General features: G+C 36.1%; 1 protein-coding gene across 1 annotated transcript in view; it reads left to right on the plus strand.

Moving 5' to 3' along the window:
• The window catches only part of dip2ca (disco-interacting protein 2 homolog Ca), a 133,823-nt gene that overhangs the window by 100,230 nt on the left and 18,814 nt on the right, over window positions 1-14,779 (plus strand). The window contains exons 12-25 of the mRNA XM_016278939.1: window positions 678-801; window positions 1,807-1,916; window positions 3,268-3,370; window positions 3,480-3,544; window positions 3,634-3,727; window positions 5,008-5,127; window positions 6,442-6,556; window positions 8,001-8,140; window positions 8,327-8,463; window positions 9,535-9,743; window positions 10,797-10,911; window positions 11,374-11,575; window positions 11,703-11,812; window positions 14,594-14,674. Coding sequence (XP_016134425.1) covers window positions 678-801; window positions 1,807-1,916; window positions 3,268-3,370; window positions 3,480-3,544; window positions 3,634-3,727; window positions 5,008-5,127; window positions 6,442-6,556; window positions 8,001-8,140; window positions 8,327-8,463; window positions 9,535-9,743; window positions 10,797-10,911; window positions 11,374-11,575; window positions 11,703-11,812; window positions 14,594-14,674 — 1,725 coding nt within the window. The remainder of the gene's footprint in view (window positions 1-677; window positions 802-1,806; window positions 1,917-3,267; window positions 3,371-3,479; window positions 3,545-3,633; window positions 3,728-5,007; window positions 5,128-6,441; window positions 6,557-8,000; window positions 8,141-8,326; window positions 8,464-9,534; window positions 9,744-10,796; window positions 10,912-11,373; window positions 11,576-11,702; window positions 11,813-14,593; window positions 14,675-14,779) is intronic.

Below are 14,779 nucleotides of genomic sequence, written 5' to 3' on the forward strand. Positions count from 1 at the left end.
ATCATACATTTCAGTTAAAAAATGTGATAATATCATGGTACTTTGATATATACCTTAGTACTGAATGGTATTTACATGATACTTCAAGGTACTTAAAATATTACCATAGTACCAGACTTAGTCGTACCATGGTACTTTAATATATATCTTGGTACTGAAAACATAATCCTGAAATCATACTCCAAATGCATTCAAAAAGCAATGGTAGTGTTATGTTAACAAAAAAACTTGGTAGTGCTGTGGTACTTTTTTAAGGGTACTCTGGGTTTTACCATAGTTTTTTAACTTTAAGTACCATGGTATATTTCAAAGTACCATAGTGTTTGTATCTGATAACAAACCTGTACCATGGTATCGCCATAGTCACAATGCATTTTGTAAGGTCATATCCAAAAACCATGGTGCATTTTTTTGCAAGGTATTTTTTGTATATTTTTGATATTTTACTATGTAAAAAAGGCGACGTGGACATTTGTCAGGTGGAGGTGATTTTAAATCTCCTCCATCAAAAATAAAAGAGATATTCAAGCACACCGCAGTATTACGGGTAAACAATTTCTGTGCTGTCTGTAATAAGTAGGCCTTCACCTCCCCTGCAGTGTATTTTGCTGCTGTACTGATGATGGATGTTAGCTGGTCTTAGCCTATTTCTGTGTGTGTGTGTGTGTGTGTACTAGGATGCAGGAAGTCAACAGATCGGCTTTCTCCTGGGCAGTTGTGGGGTTACTGTAGCTCTGACCAGTGACGCCTGCCACAAAGGCCTTCCGAAAGGACCCACTGGTGAAATACCACAGTTCAAAGGTCAGTCTGTTTATACACAGCTTCATATAAGTGATGTATAGTGTCACATAGACAGACTTGTAATTTTCAGAATAAAGCCTAGTCCATTTTACAACTTAAAATGGCTAAGAACCGCTCACTTAGACAGGAAGAGACCATCTGATTGACATGTAAACAACCAATCACAGTTTGTGTTGTTGTAACATCCCATTTAGCAGCCATTCAGATTAGAGTCTTTGTACACTAACATTTAAAACTTTGGGATCTGGAAGTTTTTTTTTTTTTTTTAAGAAATTAATACTTTTATTCAGCAAGAATACATTAAATTGATCAAAAAGACATTTATGATGTTACAAAAGATTTCTGTTTCAAATAAATACTTTTAAAACTTTTTATTCATCAAGGAATTGTTTCTTTCCACAAACATATTAAGCAGCACAACTGTTTTCAACACTGATAGTAATAAGAAATGTTTGTGGATTACCAAATCGGCAAATTGCGAATTATTTCTGAAGGATCATGTGGCACTGAGAGTAATGAAGCTGAAAATTCAGCGTTGCTTCACAGGAATACATTTCATTTTAAAATATTACTAAAATAGTGAGAGTCTGTGTGGGGCAGCGAGCGAAAATCAGGAGCATGATTGGCCGTATCATGCGTGTGATGTTATCTAAGCCAGACTGCTAGCAGTCAGCGTTTTTTGCCCTGTCTGGGCTGCAGTAAGACGAGAGAGGGTATAAATAGAAAATGTAGAGGTAATGAGACTGATATTGTTGTAATGATTAAGTAGTCCTGAGAGGATAGTCATTTAGCCTGAGACGGAGAAAAGACGGACTTACTCCCATCCCAAAGCACATAGCCATCATTTAGTCAGTCACCCTAATCACTCACTATCATTCTTTTGAAAGATAATTACCACTAATAATGATAATGATAGTCATGGTTGACTCATCAAGCTGCATGAATATTAATAGAATGGTATGAATATTCATGTTTTCTCTCTGTTGGGTCCCACCCACTCATCAGGATGGCCAAAGCTGCTATGGTTCGTCACGGAATCCAAACACCTGTCCAAGCCGCCACGTGATTGGTTCCCTCATATAAAAGATGCAAATAATGACACCGCCTACATAGAGGTAAGCTAACCCATGGAATTATGACCGTTATGGAAATATCAGGTTATTCAAATCATTTTACTGGCTGTAAATACAAAGATTCTCCTGAAATGGAAGCCATCAGTCTGTGTTTGTTTTTCCATATGCTGCACCCACCACCAGCCACTTTAATTGTTTTATGATATCTGATTGGTAGATATTCTATGTCTCGAGCCCCAGAAATCAATATTTCCTATCAGCATGCAGGGCACAGCTGCCTCCATTAGAGAGTCACTGGATAATGGATGATAAATGATTAATGTTTGTTTAATTGTGAATCGGGACTCATGTAGGAGATGCTGGTTGATGGAGTGGGGCTGGTCTCATGTTATTGAACCAGTTTTGAGTGAGCTGTCTCAATGTTCCTCACCAGATCCCAGAAATCTGAGAGTTTGTGCAAAGTAGCCGGGTGTCAGATGTCCAGTGTTGGGCCAATGTTTGCTTTCCGTTCTACTGTATGCCTTTTCTGTACAGCATGAAGAACATGTCCAGAAGAAAATATATCACGCCTAAAAGCAAAAGAAAAAAATAAGAATTTATATTCTATGTATCTATGTAAAAAAAATAAAGCCCTTTTTAGGACCATTGGCATTGTTAACATTTATCTTCATGACATAATGCACATTTTCCTCTCAAATCTCATTCTCATTACTATAACGCTCATAAAAGCTCATTTTTAATTATGGAGTATGAAAAAAGTATTCTTATTATAAGTAATAAGAAACATTATTCAGTAAAGCCCATTTTCCAACATATTACCATTACTGGAAAGCAAAAAAGCAAATTTTTATATTGTTAATATGAAAAAAATATATATTAATATTAAAAGTAAAAAAAAAGATAAAGAACATTTCCCCAATTATCAAAGCTATTTTTTGATTATTTATAATAAAAAATAAAAAAATATTATTAACAGTGAAAAAAAATGCAAGTAGTAGTAGTGTTTGTTGTACTCCCGCTAATTTATGCTGATTTTAATAAAAACAAACATTTTACTACTGTAATTAAATAATGTATTAGAATAATGACAATCTAATGAGAATAAAGATCTCAAAAGTTAAATGTCTGGAAGCATTATGGTAATGAAAATTTTTGGTAAAATTTCTAACTATTTAATAATCCAAAAAATAATCCTTATTTCTTTATGCAAAGTATTATTTCTCATTTTTATTTTAAGTTTAAATATGACCTGGACATCGCCAGTCATTTTGACATGCATCCTTACAGTAGTGCGTTAACGGCCATGCAAAGCGTGTTTATTAAGGGATTTGATGCGTTAATATTTGTGTTAATGATCGACATTTAAGACTCTCTCGTGTTTATTGATTTCCAGTATAAGACCTGTAAAGATGGGAGTGTTTTGGGTGTGACGGTGACACGGATCGCACTTCTTACACACTGCCAGGCCCTAACGCAGTCTTGTGGATACACAGAGGGTGAGTCCAACACACACACACCACATTATACCTCTAGGTCAGTCCATTGTCCTTAAATCTCCCTTCTCAGACAATCATGTAGTAAATATGTCTTCTCTTTGTCTTTCAGCTGAAATCATAGTGAATGTATTGGATTTTAAAAAGGATGTGGGTTTGTGGCACGGCATTCTAACTGTAAGTCATGCTTCTGAAAAAAATTATGTGAACATAAGATCATATGTTTCACATTCAGGGTGTTAATATGTCACTTCCTGTTTCCCCAGAGTGTCATGAACATGATGCATGTAATCAGCATCCCGTACTCGCTGATGAAGGTCAACCCTCTGTCCTGGATCCAGAAAGTGTGTCAATACAAAGGTCTGTCAGTCAGTGGGGTTTTTTCACCCCATTTACACAAAATCCAATTTTTTGGCACCAAAGCTATTTATACCAAGTCAGATAAGTTTAAACCGTACTAAAATATATAATATTGCCAAATAAATTTTTTCACACAAAAGTATGTAGTATTCTTGAGCAGTTTTTCTCACCACATGTTTACCTGTATCACTAAATGTCATGAAACTAAATCATAAGCAAATAATATATAACAAAATATATTTAATAATATATAACAATAAAAAATAACAATAGCAAATAATACAATATTTTCTACTTTATGTGAAGAGATTAATGTGTATGCATTGTTTTGTTTTGAAATAAACTTTAAATACATTTTTTTTGTGCCAAAAATTTTAACTTGATGTGAATAGACTTCGAGTCTTAGTCTTACTGTTCAGTTTTCATGAAACATAAACAGGACAAATTTCTGTATCATTTGTCAATCCTCATGAGACCCCTTACATCATGAAATATTTACTCAGAAATTCATTCTGCTCATGTTTCATGAATTCGTCATATGTACAGGTGCATCTCAATAAATTAGAATGTCGTGGAAAAGTTAATTTATTTCAGTAATTCAACTCAAATTGTGAAACTTGTGTATTAAATAAATTCAATGCACACAGACTGAAGTAGTTTAAGTCTTTGTTTCTTTTAATTGTTATGATTTTGGCTCAATTGTTCTCTCGGTTGGTTGTGCATATTTTTCTTCCATACTTTTTCCTTCCACTCAACTTTCTGTTAACATGCTTGAATACAGCACTCTGTGAACAGCCAGCTTCTTTGGCAATGAATGTTTGTGGCTTACCCTCCTTGTGAAGGGGGTCAATGATTGTCTTCTGGACAACTGTCAGATCAGCAGTCTTCCCCATGATTGTGTAGCCTAGTGAACCAAACTGAGAGACCATTTTGAAGGCTCAGGAAACCTTTGCAGGTGTTTTGAGTTGATTAGCCGATTGGCATGTCACCATATTCTAATTTGTTGAGATAGTGAATTGGTGGGTTTTTGTTAAATGTGAGCCAAAATCATCAGAATTAAAAGAACCAAAGACTTAAACTACTTCAGTCTGTGTGCATTGAATTTATTTAATACACAAGTTTCACAATTTGAGTTGAATTACTGAAATAAATGAACTTTTCCACGACATTCTAATTTATTGAGATGCACCTGTAAGTGACGGTGTCATTTGATATTGATTATATATGTGTCCAATATGGCCATTCTTATAATATTTATGGTTCTGTGTGTTTGCGTGTAGCTAAAGTAGCTTGTGTCAAGTCCAGGGATATGCACTGGGCTCTGGTCGCTCACCGAGATCAGAGAGACATCAACCTGAGCTCCCTGCGCATGCTGGTGGTGGCCGACGGATCCAACCCATGTGAGTTCAGCTAGTGTTTTAACTCTTCCTTTCTCCTTCCATCTTCCCCTTTCATCTCACACCTGTGTTTCTTAAAATATTCCTCTGACAGGAAATAAGTAGAGGGTTAAGCAGCTAGTTACACACCCAGCAACCTGGCAAACAAGCTAAAAGCATCATTCATAAGTGTGTAATATAAATGTATACACTCAGATATGGCCTCTGGGATTATAACTCACAGAAGAGATGAGTCAGGATAGATGAAGCCATTTCCTTATGTATACAGATACATAATACACAAATGGACACACTGAAGGACAAAACATTCCTTCTGCCGCCTATTTCATCCAAATGCCAATGTAAATGCCAGTAAGATACAGTAAATGTGTTTCTGATGGAATATTCAGGAAGCAAAACTGTTTTAAGGGGTCATATGAGGGGAAACAGGATTTTTCTTGGTCTTTTGAGATGAAGAGGTGATGTGCTGTGTAGCTGAACATTTATAATGCAAGGATCTCTTTCTAGTCCAAGAACATTTTGTTGAATCTCAGAAAAACTAAATTTTCAATCCAAAAGAAAAAAAGGAAAAGAAAATGAAATGTTGAGAAGAAAAAATTAAAAATATATGTAGTTTGAAGAAAATATATAATATTTTATTTGTCAGTAGCTTACTGAAAAATCTCATTACTGCAATGCATAATAAATAATATAAAAATATATAATATCATTTAAATCATTTAAATTAAAGCTTGTAGTAGTATTTGTTGAATTTAGCATTACTGCAATGGCAATGAACATTTTAATTTCTTTAATTTATGTATTTATCACAATAATGATAGTTTTAAATAAAATCGTTTTTAATTTAATAAAATCAACATCACAATGCAGCACATTTAATTATCATATAAATAGGCTTGATTTTCTTTATGATTTTATAATTTCCAATTTTTCTTTTGTTTTTAGAGTGAAATATGACATTAGAGCATGAAGATTTATACTGTATATTCAAATATATTCTGTTATTTGGCATATCATGATGGACTAAAGTGTGAACAATCACAACAGAAGTCATTTACATATAGAAATCTTAAAGGTACAGTAGTAAAAACAGTCTATTTAATTCTAAGGCTGGTCATGAAAAACTCTTTGGTGCAAGAAAGCCTAAACTTGAAAAAACAAGTTTTTTTTTTTTTTTAGTTAACTTCACTTTAAGAGCTGTGTTCCCATTGTACCCTACAGTGTTAGAATGCGTCTAAAGGTGAGAACTGTTTTAAATGTCATATAAGACAGGCGTCACGTTATAGCACGTCATGTTCTCTCTCTCATTCTCTACAGGGTCCATCTCATCGTGTGACGCGTTCCTCAATGTCTTCCAGAGTAAAGGTCTGCGGCCAGAGGTCATCTGTCCATGTGCCAGCTCAGCTGAAGCCCTTACCGTGGCTATCAGGAGGTGGGAGGAGTGCTGACACATTGACCATTCACTCACCCTGAAACTTCAGCTCATATTCATAAACTCTCACTTTTCCATTCAGAACTTATAGATCTTTCCATCCCTCTTTTACAAGTTTCATAATCCCCCCCCAAAAATGGGAAAAAATGACAGAAATATGGACACAAACCATTTTTCTGTTGGTCAGACAGACAGATTGAAGTTGATGGTTCATCGAGAGAGCTTTACCGAAGCCTGTGTATGTCTTCAATGCAATTTTCCAAAACCATTTACAAGAAAATAATGTTTTTTTAGACTGCCTCCATAATTACAGCCCTGAATAGTCCTGACATCTTTGCTTTGTGACCGAATCAAACTTGTGACAGAACGCAGAGCATATGGTTTTCATTCCACAGGATTAACTCCATCGCTGGACTTTTTTTACAGGCCTTCTCTCTCTCACAACAAATTTGAGGATGAGAACAGCTTGTATGAATTTGAACAAAAAGTGAAATGAATTGAAAGCTAATAAAAGAGCCTGGTGTCACAGATGAAAACATCACTGTCTAAGTCAGAGGGGAAAAGTTGATTCAGAGGTGACTGACGATACGTAATTCTGCTGTTTCTGTCATCAAAGAAGTGGCGTCATCGTCATTTGTGGATTTACCACGCAAACTAAACGTAACCTCATTTTTCACCCTTCACACACATTTGCTTTGGCCTATGTGGTTCACAGAATATTTCTCGCTCTGGTAATAATTTCCTTCCTCGTTAGTTCTTCAGCTCTAGATGGTCCAACATTTTTTGCACTTCTGCTCTGTTCCAAAACGTAATGAGCTGCCTACTTAGACAGCATTTTAAAGTGTCAAACAGCATGTACACACCCGACACAAAGGCTGCTAGAAAAAAAACATTATTCCGCCTTTTAAGATACTTAATTTTTAGCAAAAATTTTTTTTTACATTGTGCAATCACCCAGTATGCTGTGCAGGAATGGTCAACTATAAATATACTTTTATTATATACTGCTAAATATAAAAAATAAAATAGTCAGTCAAATACTGTTGGAACCAACTGTGAGTTTCACATCAGTTTCTTGTAATCTTCCTTAAAAGGAAGCTCCCTATGCAGTGTGCAGACAGCAAGGCAGTGAACTAGTTTTGGAGCAGAGCTATTATTTCCAGCATACTTCATCGGCACACTCTGTTTTATGTATTTTGCTCAAATGAAGCCTGCTGTACCTTTCCAGACATCTCTGTTAGTTCAAACGGGTGTCTTTTAGAGGACATTATTTATGGGTGGGGCTTAGTGCTGTCCATCAGAACTAGTTGAACCAATCAACATCTTCTTCATCAGAGCTAGTTGGACCAATCAGCTTCTTATTCAGGTTTACATAGCATTAGAGTCACTGTGAAATAATTCATTCAATATATTGCTCTAATCTGGCATTTTATTTCAAATTTAGGCCTACGGATGACAGTAACCAGCCACCGGGTCGAGGAGTGCTGTCTATGCAGGGTCTGAGCCACGGTGTCATCAGAGTGGACACAGAGGAGCGTCTCTCCGTACTCACCGTACAGGATGTGGGCACCGTGATGCCAGGAGGTGCACATATGTACATGCATGAATGGTTCTGAGAAAGTCTCAAATGTGGCTTTATACATAATCTTGAACATTTAGTGTTAAAGCCATCAAAGGAGAGCATTGTGTAATGTGTACGCCTCTCTCTGCGTGCTATATTTATTGCTTCATAAAGTGCGTAATGTGTTTATTGATGTTGTGTATGTGCAGCTCTGATGTGTGTGGTCAGACCAGAGGGAGTTCCTCAGCTTTGCCGAACAGATGAGATCGGAGAGCTGTGTGTGTGTTCCATCGCCACGGGAATGTCATATTATGGGCTCTCGGGCATGACAAAAAACACCTTTGAGGTTTGTGTCCTATCAGAGCAAGATCGATTTGGCTGTAGTTAGGCGGATTCTCCTACCCAGAATCCCCAGACCTCTGCTCAAACAGATGCTAAAGTGCTCCGAATCAAAGTCTTTTCCTTGGCTTGTTTGTTAAATTGCTCTGAAATAATAAAATAGCATTTTCTCAAGGCCAGTTCACACAGAGTCTGATATCTGAAGCCTGTTTTCTCCTGAAGTAATAAAAGTAAAACAGTTGATTGTGAGATTACGTTTAAGAAATTAATAAAAAATGTAATCACAAATGTGAGATATAAAGTCATACTATGAGATATGAAGTCCCAATTGTAAGATAGCAAGTTGCATTTGTGGGATAAAATTTCACAATTATGAGAAACAGTTGCAATTGTTTATTTCAATGAGAAATAAAGTCGCAATTTTGAGATATTAAGTTGCAATTGCGACTTGTGTGATATGAAGTAGCAATTTTGTGATAAAACATCACAATCGTGAGATATAAAGTTGCATTTCTTGCAATTATAAGAAACAAAGTTGCAGTTGTGAGAGATTAAATTGCAATTGTCGCAGTTGTCAGATATGAATTCGCAGTTGTGAGATAAAAAGTTGCAATTGTGAGACTTTCCTCACAAAGGTGGAAATAGACTGCCATAAATATGACTAAATGACACAAACATATTCACCCTCCAAAACTATTTAGCTGGCAAAAAATGTTCAGACATTAATTGTTTGGTAGCCAAATAATTAAAAATTTTCACAAGCCTCTAAATAAAATAATTTCAAATCATCTAGGCCAGTGGCGTACAGCAAATCTTAAGTATTTTTAGGTAACTTTTCTAGATTTCTGTAATTAACGAAGTGTAAATCTGTTGAGCTACAGTACTTTAATTCTAAAAGTTTAATCTAAATTTAAAATGTACATTTTCAACCAATCAGTGAACATTTCACCGTAATGTTCAATGGGTGAGAAGTAACTCCATAGCCAAGATTCTAGAGGGAATTTCCACATTTTTATACAGTTTTACATTTACAAATGGATAGATTTATCTAAAAGTTTGGCTTTTGTTTTGCTGTCAGGTTTTCCCCATGAGCAGTTCTGGGGCTCCTATCAGCGAGTACCCCTTCACTCGGACAGGGCTGCTGGGCTTCATAGGCCCGGGTGGGCTGGTGTTTGTCTCTGGAAAGATGGATGGGCTGATGGTAGTGAGCGGACGGAGACACAACGCTGACGATATCGTTGCAACAGCGCTGGCAGTGGAGCCCATGAAGTTTGTGTACAGGGGCAGGTGAGAACACAACAAAAACAACCAACCAAACAGAGCGTATTCTTCTTCGTCATCAAAGAATGGGTGATATATATAGCACATGAGCTTGTTTGCTGTGGACATGCAGAGTGCAAATTAAATGGATTCAACACCTGCTGAGGCGGCAGGAGTGACGGCGTGTGCCCTGTGTGTTGTGGTGGAGTTGTTCTGTTTTAGTTGCTTCTGTGAAATTACCTCGGGTTTTGTTTATCAGCTTTCTTAGACCTTTACATACTAGTTTCCAAGGCAACATTTTGCCTTTTTTGTTTAGTTTAAATTGAAGTACTAAAATAACTGAAACTAAATAAATTATAACTTCAAAAAATATTATTTAGACATAAAAAAACAATGAAAATGACAAAAGCATAACAAAATGACTAAATCTTTAAAATTCTAAAATAAATTGAAAACTAAAATAAATTGAAAACAGTAAAAAAAAAAAAATATATATATATATATATATATATATATATATATATATATAATGCAAAAACAATAATAATCAATCAATGATACTAAAATAGCACTGTAGCACATTTTCATTTATTTGAACGATTCCACAAAATGCACTTTAAATATTACTTCAAATATTTGCAATAAATGTAATTATTATAATTAATTATTATTTAGTGTTACAATGTTATAATGAATTAATTTTTATTTTAATCTTTTAAAAAATATAATTTTTTATGAATTATGTAATATTAATCATTATAATTGTTGATTATTGTAATTCTAAATATTATTATAGTTAATTAATAATTAGTCCATTATAAATTAATAGATGTAATTATTAACTTGTTTATTAACGTTTATTAATTTATTTTTATTAGTTTATTAATTATTAACTTAAATTATTGTAACAATTATTTAACTTTTATAATTATTGTTAATTTAATTATTTATTATAATAATATTCAATTAATTTATGTCCTGGTTTCTAACATACGCAGGTTGAGCTTTGATATGTTTTATGGGTTGGTGCGGAGCTGAATTTTCAGGGTCTAAATCTCCATTCTGTATCTCTATCTTCAGGATAGCGGTATTTTCAGTGACTGTCCTGCATGACGAGAGAATTGTGGTTGTAGCCGAGCAGCGACCAGACTCCACAGAGGAGGACAGCTTCCAGTGGATGAGCCGTGTGCTGCAGGTATTTGTCCTTTTTATAACTACCCTTGCTGATCGATTCGGGCAGTGGCGACTCGCTCTTCCATCCAGTCTGATGGGAGTCACCTTAATCGCTGCATAACCCCAGTCACCATCCAAACTGAATTACAGATCATGCTACTGCTGACCTGCGTACTTTCTGTCAGCACTTTACAAGACTTTACCGGCATGCAAAAATAACAAGACGCACTCAGACACACAGGCTGGGCTTCATTTCCACACACCCAGACAGTTCCATTCCACTCTTTTGTTGTAGGTCATTAATCTTGCAAATATGGTATTTTTTCCTTCCACTTTCTGAATTCCAGTTTGGTAATTTGGTTCTCCCTGAGGCATCGGTAAAGGTCAGCGGCTGCATCAGATCTCAGCAGGCAGCCTCTTCTCAGCTCCTTACGAACTCTATTTTTAAACCTCACCTGACAATCCAATACGTCTCTTTCTGCAGGCGATAGACAGCATCCACAACGTCGGGGTGTTTTGTTTGGCTTTGGTGCCCGCTAACACCCTTCCCAAGACTCCTCTGGGAGGGATCCATCTGTCGGAGACCAAGCAGCTGTTTTTGGAAGGCTCCCTACATCCCTGTAACGTCCTAATGTGCCCTCACACCTGCGTCACCAACCTGCCCAAACCCAGACAGAAACAGCCAGGTCTGTCTGCAGCAAGGTCACCTCAGATGTCGTACAAAATTAGAACCGTCAGAAATGCTGTGTTTGTGGTGTTGTCTGTTTGTTTGTTTGTTTGTTTGTGATGGTCTTCCTGTGCTCGTTCCTGCAGAGATTGGACCCGCCTCTGTGATGGTGGGAAACCTGGTCTCGGGGAAGAGGATCGCTCAGGCCAGCGGCAGAGATCTGGGCCAGATCGAGGACAATGATCAGGCAAGAAAGGTGTGTGTGTGGGGTAAAATGGGGCCTCGATTTTCATCCATCATTAATTTTTCCTTCCCTCTCATTCATTCATTCCTTACCTCCAGCAAACGGAGTTCCACCCAGCCAAGAATAGACACAAAAATAAGCACATATTTGTGTTTAAAGCCAGTGTTTCAGTACATTTGAATAACTGGTTCTGAGAGATATAATCTGCCTTGGGTGTTTTATAATAGCTCTCAGAGGAGATGTAGCACCCGGGTCCAAAACTGAGGAAAAAGTGCCAGTGAATGAGAGTATTTACAAGTTAAGAAATTATATTTTATATTTTGCATTTTTTAAATAAATATATAGTTTTATATATATATATATATATATATATATATATATATATATATATATATATATATATATATCTATATAAATATATATATATATATTATATTTTGGATTTATTATTATTATTTTATCTATTTTTTTGTTCTTTGAAAGATGCTGCAGAGCAAAGTCAAAGTCTGAATGGACCAACCTAAAACATGTTTTTAATGTTATTTGATCAAAAAACAAAAACAACATTTGTAAGACAGTTAATGTCAGATTTTACTGCTGATTTGAGGTATATTATTGAAATGAGAGTATGGCAAGCGGTTTTTGAGATATTAGTAGTTCCCCAATCAAGTAGAGAGGAGTTGGTTTTGCAAGACCAGAGCAACTGCCCGGAGGGGTTGCCATTATGGCTGACTGACATTCCCTGAAAAGACCGTTTTGACTTGTCTATTAAGCCAGTGGTTCTCAAACTTTTTACAGCGGCGTGCCCCCTGGGGCATTTAACATTCTTCTGCGTACCCCCTCTCTTCCACTTAGACCGCAGTCACACCATATATTATATATTTTTTATTTTTTTTTATTTGAAGTTTTATATATTTACATCATACATTAGGAAATATATATTTTTTTTATTTTGTATATACTTACGTATATAAATGACAGTGGAATTTTTTTTCTAGTCAAAAAAAAAATAAAAGTAATAAAGAATAAAAACAATACATATATATATTTGTTTTTTAATATATGTATATATGTATATATACACACACTGTACATACAGAAATACATCATATTTCTTTTAAATACTTTTTATAAAGAGACTGTGGAATTTTCTTTTTTCTTGCTTTTTTTTTATAGTTGTTGTTTTCCTCTAGTCGTTTTTTTCAGCATAAAATATGAGATGATTCATTCTCCTGCACCTGTCATAAAAACGTGTAGCCAGATTGTGATTTTCTTCCCTGTGTTTTCATTTTGGTGGCTTAATGTTAGGAATGTTCCACATATATTGCCACATGGATAACTTTAGGCCTCTTAATTAAACCTCTGATAGTACATTTTCCAAGTTACTTGACGATGGGTGAGTCACAACAGATGTTTTTCCTTTAGTTGTTGGTGTGGATTTGAACACATCAGCAAGAGTCAGATAATTAATCTTACAGTTCGACTTAAATATGTTGCAGTCCCTTATAAAAGTTACCAGCCAACTTATTGCACGCATTTGGCACCCGCCGAGTGTTCATTTTGGACACTGTGTGGCACGCAGTAATTGTCCCAACTGGATTTATGGTAGAGGAACTGACCCCTGACAGCTTGTCAGACCTCTTGCTCTCAGCCAGGATCATTTCATGCCCGACCCCTACAGAGAGCATTCTGGGAAACTGTTCAAACATTGTCACCGAACCAGAACTTGACAATTTTGTCAACTTGTGCTTTTTTGCCACTTACAATGTTTTACGGAAAATGTAAAGCACTCCTTTAGAATAATGATTGCACGCTGGGCTCTGTTTGGGAGGCCTGGTTTGGTTGTTTTTTGTGCTGTTTGTGTTGAGTTGATGTCTTTGGTTTTGCTGTGCTGTCAGTCAACCACCTCAATGCAAATACAATCCATTACGCTGCCCTCTCAGGCTGAAAGATGGCAGCCATTATTCCGTCAGCATGTCTGCTGTGCACAAAACTGTAACCTTAACACACACACAGCTGTCGGCCTCACACACAAACCATATATGCTCACACACATTTGAACAAACGTGCACAGACCCTAAAATGCACACACACACACACACACAGTGCCGCAACAGTTATTAACTGCTGCCTCTTGCATGCCTTCCTCATCCTCTGTCTTTCTCTCATTCCTTCACACCCTTCCAGCCCTGCATGGGTATGCGCTGTCTGACACCGACAAATGTTACCTCCGCCATCTGTGCCGCTCAGAGAAACACAGCTGTACATGACTATTTTCCATTTTTACACCCCCAAGCTTGTGGTGTTGTTGTTTTTTTCGTTGCTTCCATCCATTCATGCCTATGAAAATCAGGCCCGTTGAGTGAATGGAAATGGTTTTATTTCATTCTTTTAAGAGCAGGAATGCAATCCGATGTGAGAATAACTCTAGGAGATGAGGTAACACATGACTGCATTCACTTCCAACCTTCAGAGAACACCAGCGCCACTTGCTAATGACTTTAACAGGTCTTACTAATTGCAAAAAAAAGCATCCGGTGTTTAACAGTTACTCTTTAAATGTCATGTTACCTTTTTTAATATTGCATTTGGTAAAACAATAGATTAAATCAGGCTTGTTTAACACCCACTTACTCGTATGCAAACAATTAAAACAAACTGTGTATTAACATTTTCTGATTCAACTTCTGAATAATGATATGGCTCTTTGGGAATATTATATAATCCCCATTAAATACTTAAATATCTTGGATTTTGTAATAATCGTCTCAGACTTCCTTTTTGCACCCATAGTTCCTCTTCCTGTCTGAGGTGTTGCAGTGGAGAGCCCAGACCACCCCAGATCACGTGCTCTTCACCCTCCTCAGCTCAAGGGTATGATGTGTATTTTATATATATATATATTTTTTATATATTCTTTATATATAGATAGAAAGATAGATAGGTGTATATATATAGATAGATAGATATAAATGTGTA

This window comes from Sinocyclocheilus grahami, unplaced genomic scaffold, assembly GCF_001515645.1.
Source record: "Sinocyclocheilus grahami isolate Dianchi unplaced genomic scaffold, SAMN03320097.WGS_v1.1 scaffold126.1, whole genome shotgun sequence".
Lineage (NCBI taxonomy): Eukaryota > Metazoa > Chordata > Actinopteri > Cypriniformes > Cyprinidae > Sinocyclocheilus > Sinocyclocheilus grahami.